This window comes from Lycium ferocissimum, chromosome 6 (assembly GCF_029784015.1).
Source record: "Lycium ferocissimum isolate CSIRO_LF1 chromosome 6, AGI_CSIRO_Lferr_CH_V1, whole genome shotgun sequence".
NCBI lineage: Eukaryota > Viridiplantae > Streptophyta > Magnoliopsida > Solanales > Solanaceae > Lycium > Lycium ferocissimum.
Window position 1 is genome coordinate 4341797 of NC_081347.1, and position 22091 is coordinate 4363887.

The 22091-nt window shown below is 36.0% G+C and overlaps 2 protein-coding genes across 3 annotated transcripts; one reads left to right on the top strand and one right to left on the bottom strand.

Moving 5' to 3' along the window:
• Positions 1-8515: 8515 nt before the first annotated feature.
• LOC132058996 (protein DETOXIFICATION 27-like) lies at positions 8516-15449 on the top strand. Of its 2 annotated transcripts, XM_059451444.1 has the most exons (8): positions 8533-8963; positions 9607-10148; positions 11122-11208; positions 11669-11725; positions 13411-13649; positions 14127-14245; positions 14455-14544; positions 15101-15449. In XM_059451444.1, the coding sequence occupies exons 1-8, from the start codon at positions 8673-8675 to the stop codon at positions 15158-15160; spliced, it is 1485 nt and encodes a 494-aa protein (XP_059307427.1). In that variant the 5' UTR covers positions 8533-8672; the 3' UTR covers positions 15161-15449. The 2 variants fall into 2 exon arrangements, with proteins under 2 accessions (XP_059307426.1, XP_059307427.1); XM_059451443.1 differs by lacking the exon at positions 15101-15449 and having other exon boundaries at positions 8516-8963; positions 14455-15046.
• Positions 15450-20477: 5028 nt separating this feature from the next.
• On the bottom strand, positions 20478-21835 carry LOC132058997 (putative clathrin assembly protein At4g40080). Its single transcript, XM_059451445.1, has one exon. The coding sequence runs from the start codon at positions 21738-21740 to the stop codon at positions 20664-20666; it is 1077 nt and encodes a 358-aa protein (XP_059307428.1). The 5' UTR covers positions 21741-21835; the 3' UTR covers positions 20478-20663.
• Between the last annotated feature and the right edge of the window lie 256 nt (positions 21836-22091).

Genomic DNA, 22091 nt, shown 5'->3' on the forward strand with positions numbered 1-22091 from the left:
CCCAAAACTTGCCGACCTCACTCCGAAGGCGCACTTCTCCGGGTTAAGCTTCATGTTGTATTCAAGGAGCACATCGAAGGTTTCGCAAATGCTTTAAATGGTCCTCTCGTTTCCAGGGACTTAACAACCATATCGTCAATATAAACTTCCATCGTTTTCCCTATATGTTGTTCGAACATTTCGTTAACTAGGCGTTGGTAAGTTGCACCGGCATTTTTTAGTCCGAAAGGCATGACGTTGTAACAGTAAGTCCCGTACGGTTACGAAGGACGTTTTCTCTTGATCCTCCGGGTGCATCCGGATTTGGTTATACCCGGAGTAAGCGTCGAGAAAACTTAACATTTCATGTCCGGCCGTAGCATCGATCATTCTATCGATGTGCGGCAACGGGAATGAATCTTTCGGCATGCCTTGTTCAAATCTTTATAATCGACACACATCCGAAATTTATTACCTTTTTGGGTACCACCACCACATTAGCCACCCAATCCGGTATTTCACCTCCCCGGATAGAACCAATATTTAAAAGCTTTGTTACCTCGTCCTTGATGAAGGCATGCTTTGACTCCGACATGGGCCTCTTTTTTCGCTTCACGGGGAGAACTTACCGTCCAAGCCGAGCTTGTGTGAAGCTACTTCGGTGATATACCCCGTCATATCTACACGCGACCACGCAAAGCAATCGGCGTTAGCTCGAAGAAATTCAATTAACTTGTGCTCGAGCTCCGGGTAAGCCCCGTGCCCGTGTATACCTTTCGTCCGGGTAGGAACTCGAACGGGATGATCCGCTCCAGCTCTTCTATGGTCGATGGTCGCGTCCGAGTCATCCGGCGTGACAAAAGATCGGGGCATCCCGAAGTCATCTTCTCCGTACTCCGATCCTCCCCGATATTCTTTGATTGCTATCTGGGGGCGTCCGGTTGCACCCTCCTTCCTCGGGCCGGTTCCTCGGGGCCGGGGTGCTGATTCTTCTACAGCGAACATCTCCTTTGCTGCGGGTTGCTCACCGCGGACGGTTTTCACTCCCTCTAAGGTGGGGAATTTCAGCATTTGATGCAATGTTGAAGGTACCGCCCTCATGCTATGTATCCAAGGTCTGCGCCAATAATGCATTGTACTTCATGTTCCCTTCGATCACGTAGAACAGGTGGTTTGTTGAATGGTGGCCTCGATGCTCGCGGTAATGAGATCTCCCCTTGTGGTTTCGCTCGCCATGTTGAACCCGCCGAGTACCGGGTTGGGGGTACGATTCGATCGAGCAGCCCCAATCGTTCGACCACTCTCCATCGAATTATGTTGGCCGAGCTACCCGGATCAATCAAGATACGTTTAACCATAGTTTTAAAGATAAGTACGTAAATTACCAACGCGTCATTGCGTGGTGAACGACGCCCTCTTCGTCCGCGTCGTCGAAGGAGATGGAAGATCCGGATAAATGGTCTCGGGTTCGCTTTTCCCGAACGATGGAAATCTTAGTCCGTTTCATTACCGGGCGTCTAGGGGCGTCACTCCCCCCGACTATCATATTGATCACATGCTGGTGTTCGACCGGTTCGATCCTTTGATGAACTTCTCTCTCCTTGTAATGGCTTTTGGCTCGTTCACTCAATAAATCTCGGAGGTGGCCGTTTTTCAACAACCGGGCCACCTCTTCTCTCAACTGGCGGCAATCCTCAGTTTTGTGACCGTGGGTTCCGTGATATTCACAAACCATGCTCGGGTCCCGTTGCCCGGATGTCCTTACCCGCTTTGGCCACCGAACATCCGAAACACGACCGACGGCCGAGACAAGATCCGAGGTACCGACGTTGAAGTTGTATTCCGAAATCCTCGGAGGACCTTTTTGTTGGGCCGAACTCCCGGTTTCGCTCCCGAACGAGGGCCCCTGCTATTCGGGGCCGGCGCGTGTCCATTCTCGCTACCCCGACCGAGGGGTGGCGGGGCCTTCCCTTGATTTTTCCGTTTTGAAATTTGATCGCTCCGGTGCGAGTATGGCCGAAACCTTTCTCTAGCCGATTCGGACTTTGCTTCGTAACCCTTCTCGCTTCTCGGCTTCTCGTTCATCTTTGACTTTACCGAGAGAGAGCTCGAGCTGGTCATCCTCTACCCGAATCTTCGACTCATATCGATTGTGGACATCGGCCCATGTTACGGCCTCGTATTCTAGCAAGTTTTCCTTCAATTTGGCCGAGGCAACCGAGCTTAGCATATTGAGCCCTTTCGTGAAAGCCTGTGCGGCCCATTCTTCTGGCACCGGGGGTAATTCCATCCGTTCCCTCTGGAACCGGGAGACAAACTCCCTTAGTAACTCATCGTCCCTTTGTGTAATCCGAAGATGTCGGCCTTACGGCCCGCACCTTGATGGCACCGGACGCGCCTTCACGAAGGCGGCCACCAAAGCATTTCGAACGAAGTGATCGAGTGTTCGATGGTCGTACCATGTCAACGCTCCCTTTGACGAGTTTCCCCAAACTTTTTCGAAGCACCGATTCAATTTCGTTTTCTTCCATATCATTGCCCTTTTATGGCGCAGCATACGAGGTCACGTGCTCGCGTGGGTCGGCCGTGCCGTCATATTTCGGGATGTCGGCATTCTCGAACCTTTGGGATCGCCGGGCCGCACTTGGTGGAAAAGGCCTTTGGATGTATCTTTCGAATTCGGCCCCTTCAAAGAAAGGCGGAGCCCCGTATCTCGATCCACCCGAGAGTTATACGTCTCAACCTTCTTTTCGGTCGAATCCACCCGTTTTGCCAAAGTTTCAAGCATTTTTAGGACCTCGGTGGAAGAACCGCCCCGTAACCGTTGCTCTCGTCCACCCGCCGTTCGTTTCTTCCGCTTTCCACCGTATCCTTGGCCTTTTCCCGCCCAACCTCCCCTTGCCCGCCTTGTAGCCGGCAATCGCCATTCCTTGCTCGGCAATTGTCGCCCTTTGTTCCCGCAACATCTCGAAAATCGTACGCAAATTAATGCCATCATTCGTGCCTCCGCTCCTTTCGGCCTCGGGTCCGAGACAATGTAACGGAGTTATGAGTTCTCGGGGGATCGGTGGCGGAAGGCGCATTCTCCGATCCACGGTGTTTTGCCGATCGAGCCCTCCCTCGAGTCAACGGGGGTTCGGGTCGGCAGGTTCGGCAGCCCCCGTTGTTCGCCGCCCTCATTTTCCGCCACAATTTCGGTGTTGTTAATGTGACCGGATTGCCCGACGTCGGCCATAGATTTGTTTTTGACGAGACGAAAGAAGTGGTTACGGTTTAAATGAGTTTGATAAGAGCCAAGACTAAGAACTATTATCCTAGCCCCACGGTGGGCGCCAAACTGTTTACCCCGAATCGGATAATCAATTGAATTTGTATGGGTATAGGATATGTGCTTAGTTCATGAGATTGACAAGACAAAAGAAAGTAGAGGTTTGAAAGCTCACCAATAAGATAGCTAAAGATATAGACTTTATGAGCAATGTATCATATCATTAACAACAATATTAAAAGGAAATGCCTTGGCCGAATGGATGAATGGGAGGAGAAAATGACATCGAGGTTCTTCTATTGTAGGTATTCTTTGAAGATGAAAGGAGCCAACCCCCACAAAAGGAGGGGGTGTCCCTATTTATAGTGCCGCTCCACGGGCTTCATACAATGTGAACCGAATAAAATAATAATAATAAGGACAAATTTCCGAACGGATTTGGTGGGATTTGACCGACCGCGCCGTTCGACACACGCATGGTTGGTAGCCGACCGTGACAAGACGCCATCGACGCGCGGCCCACGCGTAACGTGGCCGTACTCTGGGACCAACAACCACCCGGACCAACGGTCATACCGGTCCAACGATCATACGGGCCTACGGCCACATGGAACCGAATGGCACCCTTGCCCGGCTCTGGTATAAGCGCTCCTCCGGTTCAGCTCTGGTACAGGCGCTACCCCGGTTCAGCTCGAATGTCATCAGGCACGTTCCCATCTTCCTTGCCCCGGACCTCACTTCATCGGTTTACGTTACGTCCGGTTTTCCCCGTATACAGACTCAATTGTTATTATATAGATTGTTAACTTGAAGTTGTTACTACATAAATTTTAAAAAATTAAATTCTAAATTAGCTTATGTATATCGTATTTCGCTTCTAATTTTTTTGAAGAAGACAACAGTGCTTGCGAATTTGCTTACGTACGTGGGTCTATTTGAAGGCAAATAAATTCTTGGCCCCAAAGAAGGCTAAATTAAAATGATACTTTTAGGGGTTCACTTAAGTTGACTTGAATAGATTGATGTCTTCTCCAAGTAAATGTACACATACATTTTATCTGTTCAATGGGGTCCCTTTAAGTACTGGAAAAATAGTGCTTGATCAAATTGTTGACTATTATTTTTGAAAAATAATTACCATTATTGATTTGTCATTTTGCGAAACAGAATTGGGTTAGACAACTACTGAGGCTAATAAATAATTGGACCTCCCCCCCCCCCCCGCCCAAAAAAAAAAAGAGGGTAATAAATAATTGAACCAAGAAAAAAAGGGTAATAAATAAGTGGACCTAAAAATGAAGAAGATGCTAATAAATAATTGGACCAAAAAAGAAAGAGGCTAATATATAATTGGACCAAAAAGAAAAGAGACTAATAATAAATTAATCTGCATATTACACAATTTACACATTGATATTGAAAAAGTTACTGTTTGGTATAATTTGGCCAACTCCCTTGGGAAACAAGGAAATCTGTCGGACCCCTTGGTCAATAATATGCAATTTGGAAAACAATTATGTAGTTCGGCAACTATTGAAGATATATATGATTGGAAAATTAATTACCTATTAGTATGTCGTCAACTAGGTTTTATTTTATGAGTTTAACTTTTATACACTATAAATCTGAAATATATTATTGATGTTTAACATCAAGCTGGTAAAAAAGCCTGCCAGACATCAATAAAGGCAAAAAATACTTAGTGATTTATTCATCATCTCTTAAATATTGATAAATATAATAATTTGATACATATATTGATGAGAGATAACAAATATTTAATGAAATAGTTTAGGTGCACAAGTTAGTTCGTACATTTAAATCCAATCATTAGATAACAAGGCTTATAGCTTACGATGATGATGACATCGTTCAATACAATGCGAGAACAAGGAACCTCTATTGTTGTGAACCGTTTTGAACAATTAAGTTTTTTGGAAAAATTGGAGAAAAAAGTTTGTACAAATTACAGAAATTGTTTGAAGTACTTGTTGGTTTTTGTAGAATTACATTACCTTCAAATAGGCAAAATACATAGACAGCCTCTTAAATTTGTCCCAATTTTTTATTTAGACAACTGAATTAAAGTTGTTACTCCCTTCGTCCCATAATAAATGTCATCTTAATTAAAAACACACATATTAAGAAACTAATAATAAAATGTGAAGTTTACCAAATTGTCCTTATATAATAAAATAAATTACTTTTACCTTTTGATTAGAGTATACACAAGAAATAAACCTTTTGACATTGGGAATCGAACAATACCAAGTTACTATGTGACTTTTCCAATCATCATTTAAATGTTACTTTATTGTTTAAGAGTAGAATTGAAAAAAATTGATTAATTTATGTCTTGATTTCCTAAAATTACACTTATTATGGAACAAAATAATTTGACTAAAATGACCTTTATTACGAGACGGAGGGGAGTGCCTATTAGACACTCAAAGTAGATGCGAAGTGTCTCTATTGAACACTTCGTTACCAACTAGCAAAATAAATGAAGTGCGTGAGATCTACTTTCTATGATGTGGCAATTATATCCAATAAAAAGAAGGCACGTGGTCTTTTCAGTCCAACTAACAAAAAAAGCTTTTTGAGCCTGAAAGAAAGAAACCCACCCACCCCCAATCTAATCATCCTCTTCACTGGAACTAGAACTTCTCTATTGTTATTGGAAGAAGCAAGAAGTAGAGGAAAGTAATGGACTTGAGAGAAGAACTTGCCGGAAATCCTCAAATATTAAGTAAAAATAGTGCTGAATATGTACTCACGCGCTAAAAGAATGCGTCAAACATAATTTGTGCCATGTCAGCATAACGTGTTTAAATAGACACACTTCACACGTACTTTAAGTGTCTAATAGGTAACAACTTTAGTTCGGATATCTAAATGAAAAATTCGAACAAGTTTAAGGGGGCTATCTATGTATTTGACCCTTCAAATATGAAGTAGCAATACAAACTCAATATGATACATGAGTAAGTAATGAACGATCAATAATTATAAAAATTTGTGAACTTTCACAAGCAAAAAGATTAAAAGTGCACAATTAACTACTGAAGATTTAGTTATTAATATGATATATATTGTAGAGACTCAAATCAATATTTATCCATTACATTTTTTTTTTTTATTCCACATTCAATGTTTGTTATCTGTATTGGAACTCGAATAAATTCATATTTACATCGAAATTTTTTATATATTAAGGGATGAAACTCTCCCTAACAAATGCAGTTCCGTACTCAAGATGACTTGAATCCGACATCTTTAATAGATCAAAAGTGCTATTATTAGCCACAAAACAAAACAAAACAAGCAAAACCTCGTAAGCAATTACATCATCAACGTGGGCCCCACAACATATGATTGGTCCATGTGAATTGGCAATGGTTTGTCTTCTTGAACCAAGGAGATTGTAGCTTTTATGATATATCCCTGCAAACTTATTCGTTCCAGTGGCAAAAGAGCTGACGACTCCTACGGTTTAGTTTGGCCTCATACGTAGCATGTGCCTGGTTTTTAAATAAAAAAACTTTTTAAGTGATTCAGATGTGGGAACCGATTTAGTGGATTTTAGTAGCTTTGATTCAAATTCAAATTTATATTAAATATTATATTTAGTATGTATAAATAATTTCTCTAAAATCTCGTAAGAATTGTGATCCAAAATCGATAAATTTGATAAACAGCCTTTGAATTTCTTAAAAGGTAAACAGCCTTTGAATTTCTTAAAAGGTATGGTTACGGTCAAATTTGAAGTGTTTAGGTGAGAATTGATGCCAGCTTTTAAGCGTGTCTCAAGGACATCGACTTTTTTATACAAAAAATAAAATTGAAGAGCTAGGGCGTAAATATTTGTAATATGCTACTTTGTGTCCTATCTTTAAAATATAGACTGTTGTCATGGAATTTTCAATTTCAAAAGTGAGACTTTATGACAATGTCTTAAAATTTCACCAATAGAATATGAAACTCCATGACAGTTCAGGTATTTCTCATTCATCTTATTGTGTTTTGTTAATTTCTATTTTTAAAGAAGCAAGATGGGATGATTTATGTTGATAGTGATTTTTTTTTTTTTGCCCGAATATATACCACTAGACAGAGTGTCTAGTGGCGTTTTATTGATAATAAAATATATAAAGAACCTCAATAAGAAAAAGTATCAGCAAGGGAGCTAAACCTTACCTTCTACAATCCTAGTGAGATAGCGAATGTGGGTGGTGATAATATGTATGGTGATAATGTTGGTTACCTTGGACGGTGACGGAAGAAGAAGGGTTAACTGTTGTGAGTTTTTATATTCAGTGTAACTAATAAAATGGATGGTGTTAATGGATGAAGGGCAAATTTGAGCAACTATGGCATCGAGGCCACATATGAATTGATAACATTATGAATGATATTATAAACCTTTTCTAATAATAGCGGGGCAAATATGACCATTTTCCCATTTTAAAAAGTTTTTGAAATATTAAAAGTACTTTATAACCTTTCTAGTTATTGAAAAAGAATATTTCTCCCTTCATACATAATTCCCTAGTTTATCTTCCTATTATTTTAAGGTAGAGTTCGATCCTTTTGGTCTTCTGTCGTGTGTCTTTCTAAAATCTGCTGAAAGACGTGGATGGGAAGAAACATCATCTTGTGAACTCACCACAAACGAAAATACCAAAAAAATTATAACCAAATGAATAAATTAAAAAAAGAAAAGAAAAAAGGGCTGAGCCGTCATACGCCACTTATCAAATTTAGTATACTATCCTTCAAGAATCTGTGGACAACTTGCTTTGTTGATCCTAATCATGAACTCCATACTTACGTATAGCTTTTGTCGACCTATGAAGCTGAATTCATTTAAATTTGATAAATTCATTAAATTTTTTAATACTGAACTTATTGTACTTTTAAAATAGTGAGTCAAAATGTATATTTATGCTTTGTAATAGATCGTGATGAACCGTGACGGATCTAGAGCACAACTTATTTGTTAACGAGAATTCGATAATTTTGCCTAGAATATATATAATATACTAAATAGTCATAAATATTTTCAATAAATCAAAATATTATTGTATTTTAATTTGAAGTCACTATGAAAACTTCATATCTTGAATCTGCATCGGAGTGGGATACTCCATTGTGATATACTAGCAGGAAAAAAGAGGAAAAGGAACAAATGATTACTCCAAGAGAACGTAATTAAGTAGAACATTCCAATTTTATTTTCTAATAAGTTGCTTTCTCTTTTGGGTTCTTCTACTGACTATAGGCTACTATATATAAGCTTTATCACCACGAATGAATTCCTCTTGCTATCATTTCATCTCCTTATTATAAGGCTTCTCTATCTCTCTCTCTCTCTCTCTTCTTTAGTTGAGCATAAAGATAGAGAAAGCCTTATAGGTAAGAAAAAATGTCTAGGAATGGGAAACTGGAGGAACATAAAGTGCCCTTATTAGATTATGTCTCCTCTAATAATATCCAAAGTAGTTATTTAGAGCAAAATGATGAAAGTTTTGCAACAAGATTTTGCATAGAATCAAAGAAGCTATGGCATATAGTTGGGCCAGCCATCTTTAGTAGAATTGCCTCTTACTCCATGTTTGTCATCACTCAAGCTTTTGCTGGCCATCTTGGTGATCTTGAACTTGCTGCTATGTCCATTGCTAGTAATGTTGTTCTTGGCTTCGATTTTGGACTCATGGTACGCAATTTCCCTTTTAATAACGCGTTTTAACTGAGTCAACCAGTCAACCACGTTTCAATGTCACAGTTGAAACTAAAACCTATGGTATATGAATTCTCTTTATGCATTTCTTCTTAATGAGTCTTTTCACTGAGATGGACTTAAATGGAATGGCGTATATTGTGAAAATTCATATAACTGATGGAGTCAGGAATTCTAACAAGGAGATTTGAAAAATTCATAATTTTCACCCTTTTGGGATTTGAACCTGCAACCTAAAACTGATTTATGAACCACTTTTATACATTAGACTCGAAGCTTTCCTTATATAAAGGAAATCCTAATATTTTGTATATTATGCTACACAAAAAATATTTGCGCTACAATATAACTTTCCAATGAATGATTCAAGTGAACCCCTTTCATTACTTACAGTTCCGTCCCTGGCTGACACTAATCTGCTTAGGATTGAAGCGCATTTATTATTGTTTGTTGCTACATAAGCCATATACTATTCTTTCAAGAATCATACTTATGAGGGATTCGATAGTACTCCTTACATGATTACATGCAGCTTGGCCCCCGGCAGAGGACCTAATTTGCTCTATTGTTCGTTGTTACACAGGAATTGTACTAACTTATAATGGTGAAAATTGTGCAGCTAGGAATGGCAAGTGCATTGGAAACACTATGTGGACAAGCATTTGGTGCCAAGAAATACTACATGTTAGGGGTATATTTGCAACGCTCTTGGATAGTACTCTTCTTGTGTAGCATTCTAATGATGCCAATTTTTTTCTTTGCAACACCAATCTTGAAATTATTGGGGCAACCAGAGGATGTGGCAGAGCTCTCTGGGGTCGTGGTTTTGGCCTTTATCCCATTGCACTTTTGCTTTGTATTTCAATTCCCATTGCAAAGGTTCTTGCAAAGCCAATTGAAGAACAATGTGATTGCTTGGGCTAATTTTGTGGCTTTCATTATCCATGTGTTGATAAGTTGGCTAATTGTTAGCAAGTTTAATTTGGGCATTATTGGGACAACACTTACTTTGAATTTCTCTTGGTGGCTGGTATTTTCTGTGCTATTTTGTTATACTACTTGTGGTGGCTGTCCACTTTCTTGGACCGGTTTTAGCATGGAGGCATTTTCTGGGCTTTGGGACTTCTTCAAGCTTTCTTTTTCTTCTGGAATCATGCTATGGTATAAATTCTAAACTTGTACTCCCTCCGTTTCAATTTATGTGAACTCATTTAACTGAGCACGGAGTTTAAGAAAGTAGAAAAGACTTTTAAACTTGTGGTGTAAAATGAGTCACATATATTTTGTGTGACTATAAATCATTGCATAAAGGTAATTTATTTCCAAATATAGAAAAAGGTCATTTTTTTTTTGGCACGGACTAATAAGAAAATAGGTTCACATAAATTGAAACAGATGGAGTATTAGAGTTAAACTCGCGTAAAATTCACAAATAGTCACCTTTTAGCCTCCGCAATCGAAAAATAGTTACTATCACGGAGTTTCAGATTCCATGTGTGAACACAAGACATTCTCATGGAATTTCTCCTCTGAAGTTTGAAATTTTATGACAGTGGCTATTTTTTAAAGACGGGTTTATAAAGTGGCCACTGCACTCTATTTCTCTCTTGAACTTCTTCTGTACATAAACTTTTAAACGTCTTTTTACATTATGAAGTTACGGGCCAAAAAAATTAATTATGTGTCATCATTAGTAAAAATGAGATTAGTTAGCTGAAAAACGTACCATAAGTTAAATTGCTAATTTTTTGTTTGGTTTGAAATGAAAACAGCTTTTTACTTACTGAAATAAAAGGTGCTGCTTTTTCATCATCTTTTTATATGTATTCTAATTCTAAAAAACACCTAAGTAGCAGGAAACCGAAATTTGTCTATCCTGTCATGGTTTATCTATTTTTATATTTAATCATTTGATATTCGAAACCTATTGATTCAATTAATTCGGATTTGGGTTGCATAAGGTCTATTAAGGAAACAATCCTCTCTACTAAAAAATTTTCCACTTTCAAGGCTTGAATCCGATACTTTAAGAGATTTATCTATTTGCTTATGTACTTATTTCATTGATATATTCGCAATTGCTTAATGGTTTAATTTTCTTTTCTTATCTTTCATTTTGGTGCAAATGGAACAGCTTGGAGAACTGGTACTACAAGGTGCTAATTGTGATGACTGGTAATTTGGAGAATGCTAAAATTGCTTTGGATGCATTATCCATCTGGTAAGTAAACTTTTCTTCTTGATCACACGTTTAAAAAAATATAGACAAGTAGACCAACAAATTACGGCACTAATGATAATGATAATTATACTACGTCATTAATTAGCTGCATGATTAATTCGACCATTCCGTCTTTTACTTGTTCTTTAACTTGTTAATGACAACACAAACAAATTTAAATTAACAAGTTAAATGAGCCAAAAAAAAATAAAATTAACTTTTGTTAATGTTGTCATTGTCATTATCATTACCACTGCCTTTGCCAATATTCTTGAATACTAAGACAAGCTCATAATGTTGTCTCAGTCAAATTTAGTGACCAAGTACTTTCAACTTGCCAATACGACAAATAAGTTACGGCAAAGAAGACAATACTAAGTTTTTTTTTAATTTGTCCAACACAAATATAACACTAAATCTATGTTATTTTTCTTATTTTTATTTTATTTAATTCTTGCAGCATGAATATCAACAGCTGGGAATTGATGATTCCTTTTGGATTCTTTGCGGGAACTGGGTATGTTCATTGTTTCTCCATTTACATAATTCCATATTTTATAGTATTATAGGATACATTATTATGAAAATAAGTGGCTGGTGTTGGTTCGATCTTACATTTGATACGCTGAAAGACAACTAGGTTTTTTTTTTTTTTTTTTTTTTTTCTTTTTCTTTTGTCACATATTTTTTTGTTGTTGTTTCCATATAGAAGCTAGTGATAGGAACAAAAAATGCTACCTCTTATAATATACTGTCCACAAATTGTTTGGAATTGGGAAATTTGTCTAAATACACTTTTTTCTGAAAATTATCTTAATAATATCCATTTATCGGAATCGAAATATTAAAATTTATTAATTGGGAGTTCTCTAACGTTTACGAGCTTTTGGATATGTAATCATATGATGTCTCTTAGAGAATGAGGATAATTTAGTCATGACCTAATTCTTGAAACTTACATTCCATTATTAAAAAATGGTCATAAACCTGGGACTTGTGTAATAAAATAAATGTAAATGGGTGTGAACTTGTTTGGGGCTAAAACTCATATCACCAATTGAAATGGATAAGTTCGCTTCATCTTTAATCTCAGAAATGTCAGGTTCGAGTTATGACATTGAAAAAAGGCCGATACATAACCCCTTTTTTTTAAGGAACCTTACACGGCCCGAAACCAATTAGTGAGACCACCAAAACGGGTGCCTAACGTTGGGTGAGAAAACCCCAAGAAAAGTTCCATAAAAAAAAAATCCTATATATTCAAAGTAGTCAAAATAGTCGGATTGAAAATGACAAAACAAAGGGGAGTGATGAGATAAATAAGATTGCTCCACCTTAATCACAGATCTCAATTCGAGTTCAAGAAATGAAAAAATTCTGCTAGAGAAACTTTTGCCTTTAATAGAGCCTACGAGACGTAAAATTCGGCTTAGTAAGGCCATCAAAATGGATATCGAATAGCGAATTAAGAACCCAAACGAGATCCGTCACAAATTTTATACATTGAAAGTACTCAAAATAGTCGATTGAAAATGACAAAAGAAAAAAGTGTAAAAACATTATTCATTTCCCTTAAAGAGTATTGCTGATAGGGTCAATCCTCGCCTGTTAGGCAATGGACGTACAGAGTCCAAAAAATAGTATGAATCCAAAAAGTTACCAGAAATTTGCCATCTGACAGATTCTAACAGTTTCAAAATGGGGAAAAGTAGAACAATGATTGAATCACATGTTATCAAGACAAGGTCCACAACATTTTATAGTTGAAAAAGATTTTGTCCAAACAACACATGATTCTGAGTGATATCCTAACTAAGAAAATACCATATAACAAGAAATTTAAGCTATCCGATTACTTAAAAGATAAATATAAGTAACCGTCATGATTTACTGAATTACAGTAAATTGTAAAGAAAATAGATTACTTGCCTTACCCATGGCAATATTTTCGATCTTTTTAACGTCCAATGTTTGACCCTCTCCAAGAGTGAGATAATTAATCAAGTTTTAGATGCTGTTTTCACTATTCTCTATCGTTTGTTTAAATTCGTACATGACATGCAGAGACGGTTTCAAAATTTAAATTTGATTTATCGTATAAAAATTATTTGGTTCAAAATTTAAATATCTTTTTCTTTTTTCAAAATATATGTATTTATATTATGTGTAAAATATTGAGTTCAATTGTACCCGTTGACGCAGAGTAAGGGTAGCAAATGAGTTGGGAGCTGGAAATGGCAAAGGGGCAAAGTTTGCAACAGCAGTAGCAGTGACACAATCAATAGTGATTGGTTTATTCTTCTGGATTTTGATCATATTTTTCCACAATGAACTTGCTCTAATTTTCTCCACTAGCCAACCTGTTCTTGAAGCTGTTCATAAACTCGCTATTATCTTAGCCTTCACTGTTCTCCTCAACAGTGTTCAGCCCATTCTCTCAGGTAAATTCATAGTAAAAAATTTGCTACTATATATATTCTCTTTCTTATTTTTTGTACTAAAGTTAGGTTAATTAGACCTTCTTTTCATCAGAGGCAGATTTAGAATATGTTGTGTGTGTTCAATTAAACTCATTACTTTCACTTCAAATTATGTATACGAAAGAAAAAAGTTGAAATGTATAGAACCCACTAACTCTAGATTCTAAATTCACCGGCTTTTCATGTAGTACCATTTACATGACATGCATGATAGGGGCAGATCTAGCGTGTAGGTTGTTTATTCATGTAAACCAGTAGCTTTTGTTTAGATCGTATACATAGTTGTGAATTTAGTTATAGTGTAATATTAATTTTAGCTCACGATAGGAACCCATAAACTTTCAATTCTGCATCCGCCTCTGATATACGATATAAACAATGATTTGAGAGTTTCTATGTTTATTTTCTTTATTTAATTTATTTTTTGGATATTTACAGGGGTTGCTGTTGGATCTGGATGGCAAGCATATGTTGCATACATAAACTTGGGCTGCTATTATGTACTTGGAGTTCCTCTTGGCTTTATTATGGGATGGGGTTTCCACTATGGTGTCATGGTATGTCCCTCATATTTTACAAATTCTTTCTAAAAATGGTTTTTGTGCTGCATAAATTGGTATACAGGGAATTAAAAAATTTGACAGTGAAAATTTTGAATTTGAATATTTTTTTTCAAATGGTAAATAAGGGTGAGATATGATGAAAGGGTTTCATATTTTAAGTAGAAATTAAATGTGAACATACGCTAATGAAAATGTTTCTATAGGGAATATGGGCTGGAATGATCTTTGGTGGAACTGCAGTTCAGACTTTGATATTGGCTATAATCACAATTAGATGTGATTGGAATAAAGAGGTAACATATTTCATATTCAAAAATTTTTATTTTCCTCTTATTTGCTCCCTCTGTTCCACTTTAGCTTGCTTAATTTGAATTTGATGTTCCATTCTTTAACCGATAGGAATAGTGTACGCTTTTTCTTTTTTGTTTCTCACCCGGTGTTTAGTATCTACTTTGGGGCTCTAACTAATCTGAATTCGCGTCCATAAATTTCACTTTGGAGGAGGGTAAATCACTCTTTACCAAAGAAAACTCAATTTTCTTAATTTAATTGCAAGGCCTCTAATTAAGAATGAAAGAATACTTATGTATGTCACCTCAGGAAATTTGATAGCTTAAGTTTACATAGGATGGGGACAGATGAGAGTATGAGAAGAGATATATACTTGGAGCTAACACGTAACGTGGACTAAGTAAATATTTTTTATATATATTTTTAGTGTATTTTAATATGTTGGAGTGGGTAACTTACTTATTATCATGTTACAAATCTCACCTTATTTTTCAGCAGTTACTTATAATTATTTTTTAAGTGATCTGATATTGAAAAATTCTTTTGTTCAAAATGCAGGCAGAGAAGGCAACAATGCATGTAAGGAAATGGGACGATGTTAGTCAATTGACTTCATAGAAATGGCCATGAATTTTCCCAAGTATTAATGATGACGAAAAAGACAATAACAAGAAAATTGGATATTGTCCTCGAAATTTTGTGCACTAATTTTTCAGTCTAAGGTAGTTGTAATTTTCTTTCGTACCCAAAGTAAGCAGCAACATATGTATAAATTTTAAATGAAGTCGATTGCTATGTATTTTTGTATCTTGAAAATGAATCAGTGAAATGTAAACATAAAAATTCTTAATCAGCTGATGATAAACACATTTCATGAAATAGTTGAAAGATTTGGATTCGAGCCAAATATATAGCGTTATTATTTTTTTTTTTTTGAGAAGTAAAAAAATACATTTATAGAGGGATGAAGTTATAATTTTAAGTACGTATTCCGTAGCTTTTGCTTAGACCTTATATTTGTATTAAGAAATTTATTGACATGCATATTTAATTACGAACTCAACAAATGTCAAATTTTAAAATTCGAAACTTATAAACTTCAAATGGTGATTCGGGCTTTATTTAAACCAAGTACACACTTAATACCATAAAGAATTAATAAGTGAAAGTGACCAATTACATCATATATTGATTTGTTAAGCAAATTTCATTGGACAACTATTGGTCCTGTTTCGTTTATGACATTATAACCATCATGATCGGCCAATATTGTGAAATACCATATCATTCGTTTATATACACAGGAAGTTAAATAAGATTACGAGAACTCGCGGAAACCACGTGAAAAAAATAAAGAAAAAGATATTGGAGAACTTGTCCCTCATCAGTAGTGTAAGATTTCTAAAGGAATTTTAGTGGTCTTGTTAAAGCTACTCCACCTATTGCCTTAAGATTTTCTGTTGGATGTTCAGATTCTTTCACATGATATCAAAATCAACTTTTATTCTAACTCTAGTCTTCTCTGTGTCTGAATCTTATCTCTCTAATCTCTACTACAGAAGAAAAGAAGAAGACATCAAATCCACGTGTATTCCTTAGAACAAAATTAACAAGTAATTGCGCGGTTTGCCCTTCAAATGGACTGGTCTTTAATTATTTGCCTTAAAAGGGGCTGGTTCTTAATTTTTGTCCTTCAAAAAAGAACTTATGCTTATAGGGGCATGAGTTCTTTAAGAGCGCTGGTATAACTTGTGGATATTATGATGCGTAACTTATGCCCCTATAGACATAAGTTCAACTTTTAAGGGAAAAAAATTAAAGACCAGCCTATTTGAAGGCCAAAAATTAAAACCAGCACAAAATAGGGTAAAGTGAAAATGACCCACGAATTAAAGGGATTAAAATAATTTTGAGATTTTGCGTTGGATATACACATTCTTTTACAACATTTTTTTGCACGGAGTGCCCTTCTTTTGGGGTGGTCTTTAAATTTTTTTTCATATTTGTGATCTTTAAATTATGCCCTCATATTCTTTGGTCTTTAATTTTTGCCCTTCGCATTGCAACTTTGAGCTTTCGGCAAAATAATGAGGTTGAGTTCGAACCCCGCTCAAGCATAAATTAAAAAAAAAATTGCAAGACAAGGTTTGGGTCGCGTGTATGCGGACCGATACTTTTGTTAAGGAATTACACATTTATACGGGACCGGCAGATACTCATGCCTTATGGGCAGACTTAGCATAAGTATGCCGGGTTAAATAACTTTGATAATTCTTCACAAAGTTATGCGGTGGGCATACTTTTAATGGGCAAACTTTTATCGGACCGGATAACTGTGAAGGAATTATCAAAGTTATCTTGGACCGATACTTATGCCAAGTCGCCCATAAGGCATAAGTATGCGGTCCAGATAACTTTGTAATTCCTTCAAAGTTATGCGGTGGGGGCATACTTTTAATGGGCAAACTTTTATGCGGGATCCCAAGATAAACTTTTGAATGAATTATCAAAGTTATCCGGACCGCATACTTATGCCAAGTCTTCCCATAAGGCATAAGTATGGGGTCGGCATAACTTTGTAATTCCTTCATGTTGTATGCGTTGGGGGCATAGCGAAATTTAAACTTGCCTTGCGAATTTTTTTTAAAATTTTGACTAACGCGTGGGTTCGAACCTGGAACCTATGGGTTTATGCGAAGGGCAAAATTTAAAGATTTCAAATATGAAGGCAAAATTTAAAGCACCCCAACGAAGGGCAATTCGCGGTGCCCTTTTGCTGAGGAGGAGAGATCTTACCCTCCAGATTCAGGGCTAAAATATCCAGGCTTTGGCCCAGCCCATGAATATGATCTTTTTCTGGACATTTAAAGATCATGAAGTCTTAGGAGTTCTGGACTTCAATATTAAGGCCCGATTATTGCCCACAGTATTTGGGCCTTCTCCATAATAGTTAGGGCAATTCGCACGATTGTCCCTATCTTGGGGGTGATCTTTAATTTTTGTCCATTGACACTTTAAGTAATAAAAAAGTGATCAACAATACCCCTGATATTCTGGGTTCGAACCCCAGCAGAGTAAAAAAAAAAAAAAAAAAAAATCGCAATGCAAGGTTTTCATAGAACTATGCTTATTCGGGCAAAGTTAGATAAAAACTATGCCGGAAGGCATAGTTTTGTAGTATAACTTAATTTCTACAAAACTATGCTAACATAGAAAATATGCCTTGTCTGGCATAGCTCTGTAGAAATTAAGTTATCCTACAAAACTATGCCTTGCCCGGCATAGTTTTGAATGCTACTGAACTATGCCTTAAGGTATAACTTTACCCGAATAGGCATAGTTTTACATGAAAACCTTGTCTTGCGAAATTGTTATTTTTTTTTTACTCTGCTGGGATTAGAGCTCAGAATCTCTGATTTCATATATCACCAAATAAGGGTACTTTGGCCTACAAATTTTCATTAAATGGAAAATAGGGGCATTAAAGACCAGCAATTTGAGGAGCAAAAATTAAAGACCAGCGATTTGAGGGACAAAAATTAATGACCAATCCATATGAAGGGCTATCCAACTCTTTGTAGTAGTTAAGGATTACTTTACACAATAGTCAAAAAAGAGTACGCCACAGACTCACATCACTGTCTTATAAAAAAGCAAAGGGACAAATACAGAAGTGGTCCTCTAACGCAACTTCACGAACCTAGATCTAGTCAACTTGTTTTTACAATCTTAATTGGTAACGATCAAAAAATTATTTTGTTACTTCTTGTTTGGCAACTTCACAGATCTAGATTATCCTATCCCAATTAATAACTTTTGTCGTTTTTTCCTTAATGTTTTAACATGTGTCTGTGGCATTAATTTTTTCATGTGTTGCACTCAAGTGATAGTTTTTCCTTCTATTCGACTGTACACCTTATTTGGGAGTAAAGTGACAGACTGACAGTGGCGAATTAAAAAATTTCACTAAAAAAATTAAAATATAAATAAATAGGCACATGAAGAAGTCAAATGATTGAATATATACGCATAAAAAACATGAGAAAATTAGTTTTCGTCTTTATCGAATACACCCTATAATCTTGAAAAGCTGAGAACTTATGGTCAAAGAGTTGCACTCTCTTAGTAAATCTATTCGACTGGATTTGTTGAGATCAGTGTGCTTCCAATAGGGGATAATTAAAGAAAAAAAGGAAGTTGAAAGTCTTCCTTTTGACTTTTGAGGTAGTACCTCCCCAATATCGACATTCAACTTAAAACAGAACTAAATTATGTTTTTTCTCTTAATTAAATTGGGTGTCCTTTGTTATATTAAGAGAGAAAAACGAATATTGTTTGTTTGTAATAATTAAAAAACAAAAATTGCACTGGCATCATTTATTTGAAGTACAACTAGAGACATGAAGATGCTAGTAGTATTATTTATTTTATTATTTTGTCACCACTTATGTAGTTATGTTTCTGTTTTAATTTCTTCTTTGGATAAGAACCGGAGTAATATTTAATTTGCTTTGAAATCAAAATTTGATTAAATCATACACAAGTTGATAACCTGTTTTATATTTTAAGGCGCTCTGCAAAAAAATTGAGCAATTGGACCATATTCATATGTACCACCATGGAACCACTAGGTTTTCAGAATATAATCTGACTTACTAATATATTATTTTATGGCCACTTTCTTTATAATAATAAAAACTCTCAGTCGTGAGAAACGAAGCTTCCTCTTTCACAAGTACTTTATACAATTATACTCTCGGTTTGGTTGTACATTGTCGTATTTCGGAAATAGTCAAGTCATTAGAACACTTTGGACACAATATACACATTATGTGACTTAGATCTTAATGAATTTTCCAATACAAATACAAAATCTAAGTAAAATTACTGATAAGGTCTATCTCTGATGACTGTTATATTTTATCGTCGAGGAAATATTAATTTTGTGCTCCGCTTCTCTCGTGCTTGCTCATGTAAAGATTTAGAGCCCTTTTCACTAAATCTAAAACCCAAAAACTATGATTCAATAGAAGTATCGTATCGAGTGTTGCTAGCATGAGGCTACTACTAGTCAATTCTTTGATTCCACTTAAAGTATGAAGTATCTAGCACTTAATTTACAACTCAATTAATTCGAGTTTGCATAAAAGAGTTTCAATTTTAGATAAAGTTCTCCCTGCCAAAAAAAAAAAAAAAGCACTCTTTTGGGTGAAACAAAGTTCTTCAACGGTAAAAACCGACAAGGGGGCCATGTTGTTCCAATAGTAGAAACAATTCCTATGCAATAATATACTAACATTCTGACAAACAAGCATTCTCTGTATAAAGTGGCATTACAACGGTCCATTTTGTTCAATCATTTCTCCGTGCACATAACATAGGCAAATTTATCATTTGGATACAGCAAATTCAGAATGAGTGTGAGGACATATGTACTTTGACTTATTTCATAACAGCTCGAACCAGAAAGTGCACATATATGATTTTGGAATCGCTATTTAAGCCATATTTGAAGTGCAAAAGAATTTACAAGTTTACTCACTTCAGAACAACTTTAAGGTATTTGAAATTAGGTTTCGAACATTATATTTGAAATTTCATATGATTGAAGTTCAAGCACATATGATTATCAGCAGAAATACATGAACTTCGAGCATATTATACTTCACACATCGCATATCTGAAATTGTTCCGAAATGGAATCACGTGCCAAAAATTATAAAATATTGAATATATATTAAATAACCATATTCAAATTTTTGACCTACTAACACAAAGCACTAAAAAGCATTTGAAGAAAATTTATTCACAAATAGATGTAAACAAAATAATGTACAAGAGAGAAACATGGAATACAATCGAAATCCAAAATTGGGATAAATGTATTACCGTATATATGTACAAAAAAGTTGGTGGGAATAGATCAAATTCAACCAAAAAAAAAAAAATATATATATATATATATATATAGCAGTTCTAGTATATTGTTACAAATATGCTATTACTTCCACAAAATTAAACTCAACCATATTAACAAATTCACTCTGAACCAAAAAGAGCAAAAAAAAAAAAAAAAAACTCCAATTTTGAAAATTATAAAATATTGATTTTTTATTGGACTTTAATTTCTCCAATTTCTTCTTCCTTCTACAAGCATAAGAGGTAAATTATTCATCTCATACCTTCCTGATGAAAACTGAACCGATTCACCAAATTTCATAACTCGGTTACCAAACCGAGCCGACTCACTTGATTTTCCAAACGTTAACAACTTTGGACCCGTTTTTTCAACCTTCAAATCCTCAATTTTCATTCTCAACTCATTAACCAAGATCCATAATAACTCAGTTGATGGCTTTTGAACTGAAATTAAAACAGATAATCTCTCTTTACATCCTTCTAATCTCTTCAAAATACAACCCAACTCAACCGAGTCACCAAAACTCAAACAACTCAGTCTTTCCTTAAACTCACCTAGTCGTAATAACAACTCATTAACTGTCGATAAATAATCATTACACAATAATCCAACCACCTCGTACAACAATTTATTACCTTCTAAAAGGAGTGAATCAGGTACTTTGCATGTTTCTTCAATCAACTGAACTAAAGAATCAACGTCTCTGATTAAATCAGAATTCAAGAAACACGAAATTTTTTCTTCTCGTTTATCTTTTTGTGCACTGCACGATAAACATGAAAGAAAATAACCCAAAGTTCTTGACGTAAAAAGTAGGGTTTCAATATATCTAGCGTAAAATCTTATCCATGCTGAAACTTGCCACGTGGCGGTGGTAGCACTGTCCTTGAAGTTGGAGAGCTTAAGGTAGTTATGTCCACCAGTGGTCGGAAAAACAGAAAGTTGGTCTTGTAATATAAAGGGACCACGTTTAATTATTTGGTGAATAATTAAAAGGCATTTTAGGGCAACGTTGGAGTCTCCGGTACGTTGTAAACGGTCCATAATGATGGTGATTAGGGTTGAAGCGGTCGCGCGTGAGCTGTCACCGAGGTTGAGAAGGGTTGAGACATGGTGGTCTTCAGGTGGTGATGACGGCGCGTGAGTGGTGGCGCGTAGGACAGCAAGGTGGAGAGATAGATTACTTGGTTTTGAAAGGAAAGTAGCTTTGGATTGTGAAGCTTTGTCTTTAATGGCACCTATGAGATCTCTTAGAGTTGTTATTTTTTTCTTCCCCATTGATGGATGGAGAAAGAAGTCGAGTGGAGACAAAAGAGAGAGAAAATAATGGAGAAAATTGATGAAGGAGAGAGAGAGTTTTGTTTTTATGGTTTAAATGAATCTTTGATTAAAGTCTATCGTAAGATATTTATTATATTCCATAGTACTATAAGGTTTTCTATAATAATATGAGATTTTACACCCCCACCCCAAGCTTATTACCAAAAATAAGACCATAATTTTGGGCTTTTATGCGGATTGCCATATTATATTATTTCCTTCTCCCCCTATTAGTTGTCAAACTTTCCTTTTTTTTTTTTCTTTTTTTTTTGTTATAGTCAAAGTACATGAACTCTGATCAGTATTTTA